This window comes from Penicillium arizonense, assembly GCF_001773325.1.
Source record: "Penicillium arizonense strain CBS 141311 chromosome Unknown PENARI_contig007, whole genome shotgun sequence".
Taxonomy (NCBI): Eukaryota; Fungi; Ascomycota; class Eurotiomycetes; order Eurotiales; family Aspergillaceae; genus Penicillium; species Penicillium arizonense.
Genome location: NW_019173284.1, coordinates 1,265,916 through 1,280,017, shown reverse-complemented (window position 1 = coordinate 1,280,017; position 14,102 = coordinate 1,265,916). Strand labels below are relative to the sequence as shown.

General features: G+C 47.7%; 8 protein-coding genes across 8 annotated transcripts; 2 read left to right on the top strand and 6 right to left on the bottom strand.

Moving 5' to 3' along the window:
* Positions 1-849: 849 nt before the first annotated feature.
* Positions 850-2,596, bottom strand: PENARI_c007G06479 (MFS transporter; the record flags this gene model as incomplete). Its single annotated transcript, XM_022630984.1, has 4 exons — positions 850-1,176; positions 1,236-2,107; positions 2,159-2,436; positions 2,496-2,596. The coding sequence occupies 4 exons, from the start codon at positions 2,594-2,596 to the stop codon at positions 850-852; spliced, it is 1,578 nt and encodes a 525-aa protein (XP_022488985.1).
* Positions 2,597-3,699: 1,103 nt separating this feature from the next.
* Positions 3,700-4,551, top strand: PENARI_c007G03775 (sulfotransferase family protein; the record flags this gene model as incomplete). The annotated part of the gene is made up of 1 exon (XM_022630855.1): positions 3,700-4,551. One exon carries the CDS (start codon positions 3,700-3,702, stop codon positions 4,549-4,551), a length of 852 nt encoding a protein of 283 aa, XP_022488954.1.
* A 375-nt stretch (positions 4,552-4,926) lies between these two features.
* Positions 4,927-5,761, bottom strand: PENARI_c007G01051 (uncharacterized protein; the record flags this gene model as incomplete). Its single annotated transcript, XM_022630726.1, has 3 exons — positions 4,927-5,269; positions 5,320-5,429; positions 5,492-5,761. The coding sequence occupies 3 exons, from the start codon at positions 5,759-5,761 to the stop codon at positions 4,927-4,929; spliced, it is 723 nt and encodes a 240-aa protein (XP_022489127.1).
* A 953-nt stretch (positions 5,762-6,714) lies between these two features.
* On the bottom strand, positions 6,715-6,865 carry PENARI_c007G04611 (uncharacterized protein; the record flags this gene model as incomplete). Its single annotated transcript, XM_022630899.1, has 2 exons — positions 6,715-6,758; positions 6,817-6,865. The coding sequence occupies 2 exons, from the start codon at positions 6,863-6,865 to the stop codon at positions 6,715-6,717; spliced, it is 93 nt and encodes a 30-aa protein (XP_022489404.1).
* A 575-nt stretch (positions 6,866-7,440) lies between these two features.
* PENARI_c007G11079 (FAD-binding oxidoreductase) lies at positions 7,441-9,478 on the top strand (the record flags this gene model as incomplete). Its single annotated transcript, XM_022631200.1, has 7 exons — positions 7,441-7,932; positions 7,993-8,065; positions 8,132-8,361; positions 8,435-8,533; positions 8,588-8,758; positions 8,813-9,134; positions 9,192-9,478. The coding sequence occupies 7 exons, from the start codon at positions 7,441-7,443 to the stop codon at positions 9,476-9,478; spliced, it is 1,674 nt and encodes a 557-aa protein (XP_022488900.1).
* A 224-nt stretch (positions 9,479-9,702) lies between these two features.
* PENARI_c007G02135 (CinA family protein) lies at positions 9,703-10,452 on the bottom strand (the record flags this gene model as incomplete). Its single annotated transcript, XM_022630772.1, has 4 exons — positions 9,703-9,865; positions 9,925-10,115; positions 10,188-10,262; positions 10,342-10,452. The coding sequence occupies 4 exons, from the start codon at positions 10,450-10,452 to the stop codon at positions 9,703-9,705; spliced, it is 540 nt and encodes a 179-aa protein (XP_022489356.1).
* A 591-nt stretch (positions 10,453-11,043) lies between these two features.
* On the bottom strand, positions 11,044-12,604 carry PENARI_c007G01413 (NAD(P)/FAD-dependent oxidoreductase; the record flags this gene model as incomplete). Its single annotated transcript, XM_022630740.1, has 4 exons — positions 11,044-11,312; positions 11,372-11,954; positions 12,006-12,295; positions 12,355-12,604. 4 exons carry the CDS (start codon positions 12,602-12,604, stop codon positions 11,044-11,046), a joined length of 1,392 nt encoding a protein of 463 aa, XP_022489214.1.
* A 422-nt stretch (positions 12,605-13,026) lies between these two features.
* PENARI_c007G02374 (uncharacterized protein) lies at positions 13,027-13,810 on the bottom strand (the record flags this gene model as incomplete). Its single annotated transcript, XM_022630787.1, has 2 exons — positions 13,027-13,156; positions 13,209-13,810. The coding sequence occupies 2 exons, from the start codon at positions 13,808-13,810 to the stop codon at positions 13,027-13,029; spliced, it is 732 nt and encodes a 243-aa protein (XP_022489427.1).
* Between the last annotated feature and the right edge of the window lie 292 nt (positions 13,811-14,102).

The following is a 14,102-nucleotide window of genomic DNA, read 5'->3' as shown; positions in this document are numbered from 1 at the left end:
TGTGTATTGTTGTCGGCGGAAAGTGCACTTGAGCGCACTCATATCTAAATCATCTTCTCTCACTCCACGAGGCTCTTGCTGCTGTGTTCCCCAGTGTGCACACAGATGTATTCCAACCGTCGAGTGGACCTCACAATTCACCGCTGATCTGACGTTTTGCGCCAAGACGCCAAGACCTCGTATAGCTGAGCTGGTCTGGGCTTATAGTTTAATGTGCATATCAAGCCACGACACTAGCTGCAGGTTTAGATGCAGCTACAGTATAGGGGGATTATGCAAATATAGCCACAGTCATCATGCGGGTATGTGGTCATCTTTGTGATAGAACTATATTAGGTCCGACTTATGGCTACTACTTTCCCCGATCGGGATGCCGATGTATGGCCGGCCCAGGTAAGTCAGATATTGTTTTTCACTTCAATACTTCAACACTCCAACTCATACCAAATCTACAACTACACAACTTGTCGACCACTTTCGGCATATCTTTCTCTTACATTTTCAGATGCCCAGGCGGAGGATTGACACTTTTGTTACAGAGAGCCGTCCTATTAATCACTAGGATATACAGTTGTTCTTCTTGAAATTACCATACTGCACTACCAGGATGTATCCCGACACCGCGACGTTGCGCCCCTTCAACACAGAGAGAATCGCATCTTAGACATCATGGATGGCATAGCACTTAGGCTTCGGCAGTTAGAAGGGCAACCTCAAATCCATGAAAATGGTGTTGATGATGATGCGCCATGTGGCCATTAGCCTGCTACCTGCGAGGAACAAGAATCATATACTTATTTGCTAAACCTTGTATAAATTATGGCATGGACGACTCACAGTCCCGTGAAATCAATCCAAATTGACAGCATGTTTACTGAACTTCCGAATCCGAGGTCCGTAGATGTATAGCAAGTATGGGATCACAGCCATGACAGAGCTGATAGCACCCAGAATAGTGAGAGTGTAGTGAGGTCCGATCGCCTCGTAGATTGGACCACCAGCAACCGTGACACCACCGGCCACCACATATCTTGTGAAAACGAGGAAGCCCAGCGCAGAAGCCGAGTATACATCATACGCATCGATGATGTACATATATGCGACGATGAAAATGGTCATGATGCCATAGCCGAAGACGACCGATGCGATGAGTGGGGACCAGATCGAGACAGATGGCTGAATGAGAGTGAATATTAGTAACTGAGGCCTCAATGGATTTGGAACTGAGAACTTACATAGCAGGTCCAGCCCATCCAGAATAGGCTCACAGGCACTGCTGGTGCACCGCCTAGCATTGCATACCACAGACGTGTCTCTGGAAGAATGCGACCAGTCTGTTTATACTCCTTCGCAGTCCAAGAGTAAACCACCGGGACGGTACAGCCAGTGAGGACAATGCCAACAAGCATACCAGCCCATGAAACGTTCGTCAACCCCAGCGAAAGCCCGTAAGGCTCACCGAAGACGTAGGTGTATCCCTCCAGAAAAGTGAAGAGAACGATATAGACGACAGTGAGGTACACCGACATAAGAATGATGATCAACTCAGTGTAGCTCCAAAGGAAAGGCCTATAGATAGCGATCAACAAGCGACGGCCCAGACTCTCTCTCCTCATCTCCATCGGCGCCCGGTATCTCTTGTCTCCGGTTTCCCGGCGAAGAATCGAAGCCTTCCAATGCAACAAAAGATTGCCATATGTCTCAGGTTGCATCAAAACAACAAGGATAAGAATGGCACCGCCCATAATGAGCATAAGCCATTCCAGCCAGCGCCATCCCAGTGTAGTTGGAACATAACTACCGATAATCTGACCAATCATCGGGCCACAGAAAGCCGGAATCGCATACACGGGGAAGGCATAAGCCTTTTGCACTGGATTCCACAAGTCCGCGACTGTTCCGCCAGCACAGCTGAGTGGAGTAGAACCAAAGAAACCGGCTAAGAATCGGAAAATGAGATGACTGTGGAGATTTGGAGCGAGACCAGCGGCCATAATGAAGATCAGGAAGACAAGCATTGTAATGAGGTAAACTGCATTGCGTCCGAATGTCTCGGAGAACGGTCCTGATAGGAGAGAGCCGACCCCGAAGCCGATTAAGAACAAGCCTAAGTCACACTGTTAGACCGGATACTTTTCGGAGAGAGCTGTTGACTTACCGGTAGCAAGAGACCCAACAACCTCTGAGACATGGTAATATTCACTATATTGTTGAACACCGCAGGCATCAATGGCAGATGCTGCCGTGACAGCAAGCGCAATCAGAGATACCAATATCGTCATGAATAGCTTGCGCCCAATACTATAGTTTGCGGGATTCAGGGGATCATCTTTGCCATCCCAGCCCACAAGGATGACGGAGTCTTCCGCATTACCAGCTCCCTCGGGAGTAGATGAAGATCCATTCTCATCGAGCTGAGAAGTGTTCGACCCAGAGCTAGAGAGTCAAATATAAGTATCAGAAGACAAGAAACATGAATGAAATTGGTAACCTACTTTGCATTCCCGTGCACACTGCCCTCGTCAACATGCACTTTGGCGTCCAACCGCTTTCTAACAGCGCATTGAATACGCCTATACTGGAAATAAGATTCCATGGCAACAGGCCAGAGCTCCCAAAGGGTCAGAACAAAGAGGGAGACATAGGAGTAGAGGCTTTATAACACCATCGAATTTTCAGCCCTCTATGGGTGACTCCACAGACAAAAATCGACCCATCGGCCTTCGACCCACCGATCAACCCCCTATCCGACCATTTTCGGGGTTTCCTACCGACGCAGACTGCACTGTGCGGGTTATCCTCGGCCTGTGCCTTTTTGCCGACCCACCGAATTCCATACTTCCCGAACTTCCGTTAGACTTTGCCGCCTCGGGGATGCTTATTTTGCAAACTGAAGCACGTTCAACACGGTTGATCCATGGATTCACCTCAGTACGCCTCACCTGAAACATCACCAGAAGATCGAGGATGGCATTCCTGCCGCTCTGTGCTACCCAACGTGTTACAACGCATGTGGCGAGTGCGTTTTCGCGCGCTATTTGAATGGATCCCCAAATTGGGGTAATACACGGCAATAGTTGCTGCTAGACCCTCTGAATCGAGGCTTAGTTCTATCTCTATGAATTGAAAGTTGGGGGAATGTACAAAATGGGTTGCATACTGCACCTTATAAGAATGAGCTTACCCCTTGGTTCGCCATTTCCCATCCTGGGTCTTTATGATCGTAGGGCATTCAGGATCAGATGGAATCACTTCCATAACATCAGATCATGAAGTCTGCGTCGCCTTAAGGTTTGCCACAGGTGAGATGGACAAAATCGTGGCTGGGAACCTCATCGGGGTGCAAGGGATCTATATTCATATCTGGAGAGGAGATTGAGTTGATATGCACTGATATGCACTGCACGTGATAGCACTTTTCCATCTCTTGTTCGAGAGTAGTTGCAAAAGCTATAATAGTATAGTTGACTCAAGTTAACTACCATGAATCGGGACCGTGACATTAAGGCCACCCGCACCTCATCCTTGGCATAATATCAGCAAATCGCCGACTGCCTCGAATCTCACAGATGCACCACCTGCGCTTCCTGGTCTCATGCTGCGCTCTCCGTGGAAGAGAAGTTCAAATAGGCTCTGACCTGCCTTGTTTTGGCGTTTACTATTCTTCTCAAACTAGGTGACCCTATTGTATGCTTGAAGATGTCTCCCGCAGACTCGATTTTCCACTATATTTACGGCCTTCAGCCTCCAACTACCTCCAAACGGAAAGAACCAATGCAGATCTTGGCTGTCGGCATTTCTAGATCTGCCACCGAGTCTCTCCGCGAGGCGCTTCATGTCCTTGGCTTCAATCACACATTCCATGGATTCGATACCATTCTCCCGCCATCGTCCCTGGAGGCAATTTATCGGCTTCTACAGAAGAAGTACAACACTGCTCCAAAACACGGCGAAACAAACAAGTTGACTGCCGAAGATTTTGACACCGTTCTAAGCGATTGTGTCGGTGTCAGCGACCTGTTCGCAGCAGAATTCGCTCCCGAGCTCATCGCAGCCTATCCCAACGCGAAAGTAATTCTGAATACTCGCCAAGATCTCGATAGCTGGTACACCAGCATGCAACAAACAATGGGATATTTCGATAAAAACCCCGCTGACTGGGACTGGGTCAAGAGCTGGTTCAACGCGAATTTGTTCTGGATTCGACAAACGATGTGTCGCACGATGATGCCACGGTTCTTCCGAGGTAGCTTCTCTGCAAATGGTAAATGGGTCTATGAACAACATGTGGCTACGGTTCGAGGACTGGGATTACCGCAAGATCGGTTGCTGGAATGGTCTGTTGGGGATGGCTGGGAACCGCTTTGCAGGTTTCTGAACAAGGATATTCCACAGGAAGCATTTCCTAGCGGGAATCCACCTAAAGCATGGGCGGAGCGTATTGCCACTACTATGCAGGCTCATCATGAACGAGCTTTGAGGAATATGTTTATTTTTGGGGTTGGTATGTTTGCCTTGGCATTAGCCTTTGGGATATATATGCTCAAATGATGAGTGTATGAGATAGCCGCGTTATTCAATAATCATATCCCCAAATTGCGCAATAAGTTCGTTGACCTGGCTCATATCTGTTTCGTCGTACCTACTTAGAACGGGTTTTGTTTCTTCCAACTCACCCAAGGGCGACCTTTCTACAAGTATACAGCATAGGAGCCAATACTCATATGCGTTCTTTATGAAGCCGACTCGCTTCCACATTCCCGGAAATGAATCACCCTCTTCATCTGTCCCAGAGCCAACTTCACCGATTCTTTGGTTGTTCCACGCGTCTTTCCAATTTTTGAGACCACGTTCAACCCGTTGCATCGCGCCCGGGGGCGCCAGAGAATTTTGAATCTGGAAGGTGGAAGTGTGCAATCCTAAGTTTCATGCATGCGTAAGCATCGAATCATAATCAGTGGAGGTTGCCATACCGGTAATCATGGAGAACATATTGAGTATTCCCATATTAGTAAAGAGACTTCTTTCTTCTATATCAAGAACGGGCTTGCAAAGCGTCTCCAGGGCTGAGGCTATAGAGCACTGATTATAACGGGGAATAGTAGGGACCCATTTTTTCAGAAGTGAAAAGCACTCGGTTGCAGTGACCGCTTGGAATGTCTCATCGGGGCTGGTGAGGCTCATTTGCATTTCGAAAATCACTATCCTGGGTGGCGTATTGTTGAAGATGGTAAATGCCCCATCAAGCAGGTAGATATAGCACAGTGTTCTGAATAGATGTCAGCAGTTACCCATGAGAAGCAGGCACGAAGGACGAACCGAATCTTGGTTTCCATTCCAATAAATCTCGCCCATTCGAACATACTTTCATCATTTAAGAGTGAGAAATCTTGGTGAGTGGCAGAAGTCCGTTGAAGGCTTCGGGCAACCTATGATATAGTGTCAGATTAAATCATCACCGAATATCTAATCAATGCTGCAGCTAGCATACCGCAATCAGGGTATTATAGCGATGTCGCCTGATCCGTGCTTTGCTGGAATCTGAACCTTCCCAATTTTGATAAAGACACACAAAATAGGCTGCCTGAAGGGACTCCAAACGCTGCGATTCACCTGTGACGTCTGGAGAATGTGTTGCTGCCCCTAAATCTTCGTCAAGCCAATCATCATCGAAAACCATTTCCTCTACTGCATCAAACCACGCTTTTGCCATTTCATTATCTCGCTCATCTGGAGAGAGACAACTTCCAATAATTGCCATAGATACCAGGAGACAAGCAGATGCGTCTTTTGGATCAAATGAAGGCTTATGTATGATTGGACAGTTAGGATACCATAAACACCAGAAAATGCGAAGGAATTTGCGAATATTGGCCGGATTGAAAGATTGGAGACAAGTGGATTCAATCAACTTCGACCATGTAATGGTTATAGGGCTCTTTCTCGATTTTTGTTGGATAGTCTCCTTGAGTCCATGAACGATTTCCTGTGTTTTGAACACAAGCGGATCCCTTGCCCATTCATGTAGCCCGGACAATGATGAATTTGGCTCCGTTGGAAAATGCGGCAAATCGGCTCTTAATGAAAATTCCCAGCTCCAACTGCCTTGTAGCACATCGTCAAAATCAGAGGTACCCTCGGTGTCAAGACCTTCTATGGCTGCGACTTGACGCCGTTGACGGAGACTTCCACAGCTGAAAGAATTGGCGATTCCAAAGGTGGTCGTAAATTTGGATAGAAATTCGAATTTGGTATGTGAAGTCCCTATGGGTATACTTTCACACCAGGAAGTACCCCACGGTGATATGGACATATCCAACGTTTCCTGGGGAGGATTGATGAATGGGAACAGCGGAACTGAGGTTGTGCATGGTGATGCATGGCCCAGAAAATTGGAGGACATTGTTGCAATATCTGGTGACGCCGATATAGCAAGCACGCTTGTAAGGTCGTTCTTCATACTCACTGATAGAACATCACTTGACGCCTTTGAATCCATATCTTGGCACGGTTTTCTGTGCAGGGCAGAGCTAGAACTTATGCTCAAAGCATGTTCTTGAAGTCCAGTGTAAACACAGTCATGCTGTTTGATGAGACAAGTGCTACAGGGTAATCTCGAGTCACAAGCTCTTTTTGACTTGCAGCATCGGTCACAGGCCTTCCTGTTTCTCCCTTTAGGGCGGACTGGAAGGGAAGGGGCGGACAATCCATTGCTTAGTCGAGATTTACACGTTTGAAAGTGTCTTTGAAGTACATCACTGATTGAGGATCAGTAGCTAGAATCTTGATGCTCTAAAAGACACCAAAAAAACTCACCGACGTTTGAAGGATCGTTGACAAAATTGACATTCAAAGGGTCGGACATTTTCATCTGCCAATGGGATTAACCGAGTTGCTCGAAGATGGCGCTCACTTGGGGGTTACGCATAGCTACTGAAGCAGGGGCCACTCACGAGATAAAATGTGGCGCTGTAGATGCTGCAGGCGAACGAACTGGGCATCACATAGATTGCATCTCATTATATGAACAATGTGCTGTAACCCTTGATCTATTGAGCTGTTGAAAGGCGACAGATCCGAGATAATGTGCAGGCCGAACGGAACAGGTATGAAACGCCAGAGACGTCGAGTAGCTGATGTTTATGATTTCTGTGACAGCAGCTCAGAGAAATATCGGAAGTTGCGGGGGCGGGTAAATTGCCGCGGAACCTCACCCACTCGGACTTGGCAAGTATATTTCCGACTAATGAGAGGTGGATAGTTGATCATCCAGTGAATACTGTATGTAGCTAAGAACTGGTAAAGCAGCTAAATATGCACGACGGGACAGCTGCGGAGAAGAGCTCTGGAAATTGGTCGGCTGCCTATAAATATGAGGCAAAGGCTGCCTCCTGAGTCTGACTTACCATTCACGTCGTATTCGCGTTGCATATATCTGCCATGACTTTCGAAACACCACTCGCGCTACCCCCGGCCACCGACCAGCCCACCTTCAAGCGCTTTTTAACCAGAGTAGCCGAGGTAGTTGGCCGTGAGAACATCCAAGTTGTCACCAGCAAAGACGAACTAGAGGATGGCTCCTACCACAACCAACCTTATACCCATGATCCACACCACATCCTCGACCAGGATCACTTTGTCGCATCGGCTGTTGTCTGCCCCCGATCCGTGCCTGAGGTGCAAGATCTGGTAAAGCTCGCCAATGAGTTCAACGTCCCGATCTGGCCAGTATCGATCGGACGCAATTCCGGATATGGCGGTGCGGCACCAAGACTCCGCGGTAGCATTGTTGTGAATTTGGGGAAACATATTCGCCGCATCTTGGAGGTCAACGTCGAGGGAGCTTACGCGGTCGTTGAGCCCGGAGTGACTTTTGCGGATCTTCATCAGTACTTGGTGGAGCATAACTTGAAGGATAAGTTGTGGATTGATGTGAGATTTTCAGACCCTGCCTAGCCATCATGGCATGAGCTGATCTGAATTATTTGATAGGTCCCTGATTTGGGTGGCGGATCCGTATTGGGGAATGCGATGGAGAGAGGTGTCGGTTACACTCCATACGGAGGTGAGTATTGTCATTTCAGCTTGTTATCACCGCTACCACATGGAAGTTGTCTGACATTGAATGCAGATCACTGGATGATGCATTGTGGCATGGAAGTTGTCCTACCGAACGGCGAATTGATGCGCACTGGAATGGGCGCAATGCCAGAGCCTCGGAAGGCCGGCACTGTACCTGGTCGTTTGGATGAAGAGCCTGGCAACAAATGCTGGCAGCTCTTTCCGTATGGCTTTGGTCCGTATAACGATGGCATCTTTTCGCAAAGCAATCTCGGAATCGCTACGAAGATGGGAATTTGGGTAAGAAGTTTGATGCGCTATACATTGCGACTGAGGTGACATGACCTTGGTGCTAACCCATCGTGTTTATTAGCTCATGCCAAACCCTGGGGGATATCAATCGTACTTAATCACGGTCCCGAAAGAGGAGGATCTCCGCAAAGCCGTCGACATCATCAGACCTCTCAGATTGGTAAGATACATCAACCATGAAATTCTGACAATCGTCGCTAACGGTGCTTTCTAGCAAATGGTACTTCAGAACGTTCCCACTATCCGCCATATCTTGTTAGATGCAGCTGTTCTGGGATCAAAGGCAAGCTACACCTCAACACAAGGCCCTCTTGGCGACGAGGAGCTAGACGCCATTGCCAAGAAGTTGAATCTGGGACGTTGGAACTTCTATGGGGCCCTCTACGTAAATATATTCACTCCACTACAAGTACTCACGAAAACTAACGATTTCTCAAAGGGACCGGAGCCCACCAGGACTGCATTGTGGGGCGTCATCAAGCAGGCCTTCTCAGCAATTGAAGGAGTCAAGTTCTTTTTCCCTGAAGACATCAAAGAGAACTGTGTGCTTCACACCAGACACAAGACCCTCCAAGGAATCCCAACCTTCGACGAACTCAAATGGATTGACTGGATTCCAAATGGTGCCCATCTATTCTTCTCGCCCATTAGCAAGGTCTCTGGCGAAGATGCCATGTTGCAATATTCTGTCACAAAGACGAGAGTCATCGAATCAGGCCTTGATTTCATTGGCACATTCACAGTGGGAATGCGAGAAATGCGTAAGACCCTCCTCAATCGCTGTCAAATCAAGATACTAATTTTCTTATCTGATATAGACCATATTGTCTGTATCGTCTTTAACCGTAAGGACGAAGACGCAAAGCGAAGGGCGCATAGCTTGATCAAGATTCTGATCGCTGATTGTGCCGCTCATGGTTGGGGAGAATACCGGACTCATCTCGCACTGATGGATCAGATTGCAGGGACCTATAACTGGAACAACAACGTTCTGATGAGATTCAACGAGACCATCAAGAATGCTTTGGACCCCAAGGGTATTCTCGCTCCTGGAAAGAATGGTATCTGGCCGACCAATTACGCCCGAACTACTCACAAGCTGTAAATGTATGTATGTGGAGTGGTTTTGTGACAATGATTTCTGAAAACATAAGTCCTCTGGTTTCTGGTTGAATTCTTCTTCAATTTGTCTTGTGAGACTATAACTTGATATCTCAATATAAAGCCAATTTGAGCTCATTTATACCCGTGAGTAATGAGGCTGAAATACCATTCTCCTATCAGAAGTCGCACCAAAGGTCCAGTCCATTCCATAAAAGCCATGTGAAATTACAGCTCAGCCTGAACACGACCAGTGAGACAATCCCTAAGCAGCTTCAAAGCCTCGGTCGCAAATGCAACCATGTTTGCTTCTCTGTCGGTGCCCAGTCCTGTCTCGACCTCTCGCGTAACAGTTCCAGCCTTTGAGCTAACGGCCAGAGCAACATAACCACTAAATATCAAAGGCAATATTAGCAGAGCTATACAAATGTTATGAAGATAAATACGTACGGGGTCCTGTTTCTCGTAGTTCCACCAGTGGGTCCAGCAGTGCCACTCTCACTGATAGCAAAGGTTGAGCCAAGCTTAGTGCGCACATTCTCTGCCAACCCGGCTACTATCTCGGGGGTAGGCCCTTTGTAGTTCTTAATGTGATCTTCAGTCCAACCACCGAATGCGATGCGGGACTCTAGGGTGTACACCTTAAAAGTTTGATATGAGCAAGCGTATGAGGATACGTATCACAGCTCCAGAGGAGTTTACGTGTTACCCACCGTCACGCCTCCCCGGTAGAACCCACTTGCTCCTGGTGTCGCCAGCAGAGTTGAAGATATGAGACCTCCGGCCGCCTTCGGATGATGTTGTTAGCTATCTAGCTTCTAGTGCGCCTGTTGACTAAGGAGTTTAGAGCCAAAAGAAGTAACGAACCGTTTCCGCAACTGAGACAGTTGCCCCTTGCTCCTTTAACAGTGCTGAGACCTCACCGGCGATCTCTCTAATGGTGGTAGGCGGGAACCCCGCAATCTCTGATGGTGTCATTTTCTAGTATCGCTGTCGGTGAACAAAAGAATGTGTGTAGGGGGGAATTGGTGAAGCGGTAAATTGATGTGCGAACAAGAACTTGGTCAAACAAGCATTCGTAGCTGGTCAAGCGGCAGATGACGTTCGGCTGTTCAACTGACCCAGCCACACGTGACCCAGATTACATGCATAGCAGAAACTGCAAACTGATTAAGCGAAGGTGAATACGAAAGAAATTATCTATGGAGTGACGCTTTGTGGAAAAATGTGTTTGGGTTCAATCCTGTCCTACAATTTAGGGACCTAACCAATTGCGGTTGTATAGACAGTTGTACTCTCAACCGAAAAGGATCTTCTCCCCAATTATGCATCAGCAGTTAGCAGCTTCCTGAGTGATTTAGACCAAGTAAACCAAATATGGAGCGTACCCCAGTCGGGATTAACCCGCCTCCGCTTTGCGGGATAACGCCACAAACTATAAAACATGGAGTAAACTATACCACAATGCTAGACTCGTGTTCAAATTCAAATAGTCACTCAGGTAGCACATTTATTGGCGGGAAGTGAGCTCAATTCATGGATGAGCTAATCATAGTCTATAAGATTCGACTACAAACGAGCCTGCGGCTTCCCACCTCCCGGAGTACTGGCGAAGATTTTGTTTTCCCGGCTCTCCAACCGAGCTGAAGTAGATTCAAACAGTCGCGGTAGACCAGTTTGCGCAAATCCAACATCTTTGAGTACCATTTTCGCCAAACCCTCGGCTGCAAGGAAGATTTGTGGCATCCCGTGCCCTGTGAAGCCAGCAATGATATACTTATCCTGCTGTCCGGGGACAAGGCCAACATGCGGTAAACCATCAGATGAGTAGCCCATGACTATTAGAAAGTTCGATGTCAGTCAATTGCAACGAGTATAATATGATAGTGTAACATACTCCCAGTCCATACTCTGTCAGTATAGGCATGACTATTCTCCCAGCCAATGAAATTGCGCTGCATATAGTTATCCCAGTAACGAACAGCTGGCTCGAGTACTCGACTGTCATCGCTGACATTATACCAGCTATCCAGGTCGTCGATAAAGGCCGGCCGGGCTCCTCCAACGACAATGCTACCGTCCCCGCGGGGAATGAGGTAGTCATAGTTCCAGGTGTTCCAACGGAGAGTATACGTGTTCGTTAGCCGAGGAGCTGTTGTACCCGGAGGAACGATGATTCGACTACAAGTCCCTCGTACGGGAATTATCTTGTCCTTGTATTGCGGAACCAGAGAGGAGGTGTAGGCATTCGTCGCCAGAACAACGGTTTTGGCAGAAATGGAGCCCCGGGCAGTCATCACTGCCCAGCGATGGCTTGATCCCGCAGCACTAGACTCCGTGATTTCAGATACTGGAGTATGCGTCTGCAGGTTCACCCCGCGGGCAATCGCCTGCTCTAGGAGATGCAAAACGAATTTGTACGGCCAGATGTGGCCTGCATCGTACGTGAAACACCCCTTTGCCCCTTTGACACCTGAGAACTTTGAAAAGTTAGCCTGTAAGTATTTTGGAAGCAATAAACTTGGTCATACCTTCTCTGCCTCGTTGGTATCGATGTATTTCGCCGTTGTCGTCGGAGCGCATCCCTTCTTGATCAATTTCTCATACCCATCCTTGAGTCTTTTGCTATGATCTGCACTCAGTTGAACATCAACCGCTTTTGTGACGGAATAATCACAATCAATCTTCTCTTTCTCGATAAATTCCTTGAGAGATGAAACATGCTTGGCTTCAAATGCTGCAACCTCGGCGGCAGCGTCAACGCCATGGTCGGCTGCTAAGCCAGCGATGCCATTATATAGATCTGGCTTCATGTGCCCTCCTAAACTCAGGTGTTAATCTTCAGTCAATAGGTCTCTGTGTGGAAATCGTATATCTCACCATTTCGACCAGTGGCACCTGAACAAGCCTGACGCGCCTCCAAAATCAGAATCGAAGGTGGCTTGACTCCAACAGGTGTCTGGCTGAGGATATGATGCGCAACCGAAGACCCCGCATAGCCAGCTCCAACTATGACTATATCACATTTCTCCGGGAGGAACTCAGTAGATCGGTGGCTGTCAAGTGGATGTGGCTCCGTTCTCCAGAATGATGTCATGCCATTTGGAACGGGGGTATGCTTGGTTGCCATGATCGAAGTTGTTAGGGTCTTGTAAAAATCGAAGTAAATTTGTTATTTATTGTCATTGGTAGGGTTGAAGAGGTGAGTGCATTGACCCCGGCCTTTCCACCGGCATCGCATCCGGTCCGGGATCGTCCCGGAGATAAACACCACACTGTAGATAGGCTACTTTGCACGGAAAGCTGAACGATCTAGATATCGTAGAAGAAGACTCAAGAGATATAATCACAAAGAAGCTGGATTAATTAATTATCATCACGGGATGAGCACTAAGCTACGCTGTTTACAAGCCATGTTTGACGCCGGTCTATACAACGATAGTCATATGAATTGACTATCACATACCAGGTTACTGTAAATGAGAAATTGAGTCTGTTATAAGAGTTATATTTTTATTTGAATTCAGTATTCACAAGACTATCTATCCTGACTTAAATCGATGCCTGGTTTGCAATGATCTTGTCCGCCATTTCTGGCAAAGTATCAGCCATAACGTCCATCTCTCCAAACAGCTCAGATAGGGACTCCTTTTCCCAGATATGACAGTAGGCACCCTTAAATCTAGAATTAGGAAATGTTAGTACTGTTCAACAATTCAGGATAAAATGCATACCCTGCTACCTTGGCTGCTGAAACATCCCACATATGGGCTGCCGCAAACCACGGAATCTTCCCATCACTCTCAGACTTGAGACGCTCAAGCAAGGGATGGTAAGCTGCCAGGTCAGGCTTACCCACACCGACATCATCACAAGACAACAAGTTCTCGGCGGGGAGCTCCACACCGGCATTCTTGAAGTAGCCCCCGACGCGGGTGATATCTGCAGCAGTAAAAGCCCATACGGTAAACCCGGCATCCCTGAGCTTTTGGACACACTCCGCAGCACCAGGCCGGAACTCGAGGAGCTGGTACTCCTTCATGATGAACTCCAGATCTTCGGGTGTTGCCCAAGACCGGGGCTCAGCAATACCTGCCATCCAGAGCATGCGGTAGAAAAGGGCGCGGAAGACTTCGCCAAATGGCACATATCTTTGAGACAAACTGAGATTGGTGTATTCCCGCTCAGCGGCTTCCATCCATGTATATCCCAGGAGACGGGGCTTGATGCCCTCTGCGCGCAGTCGGTCACCTAGGCGGGTATCGAGTGCCTCAAAGACATGATCATAGGACACGAGGGTTCCCACAATGTCGAATACAACGTGCTTGGAAGACATGTCTGTAATTGAGGTTGCTTATCTTGAATTGAGAGGTTAAATCTGGAATAGCCTGGCAATGAAGCAGGGGATTGAAGCGATAAAGAGCAACGAATCGATCAGATAAATAGCAGCGAATGAGTCACCTCCGTTCATTTATCAGCATTATCTGCGAATCATTGCTAGCTAGCGAAGTATGCGATTCATGCATACCCCGCTCAGTCCCGGCGGGAAGTCCACCGGCAACTTTGATAGACCGTCTAGATAACGATAAGGATAGACAACTATATACATCTACACTTTATGGGCGGTG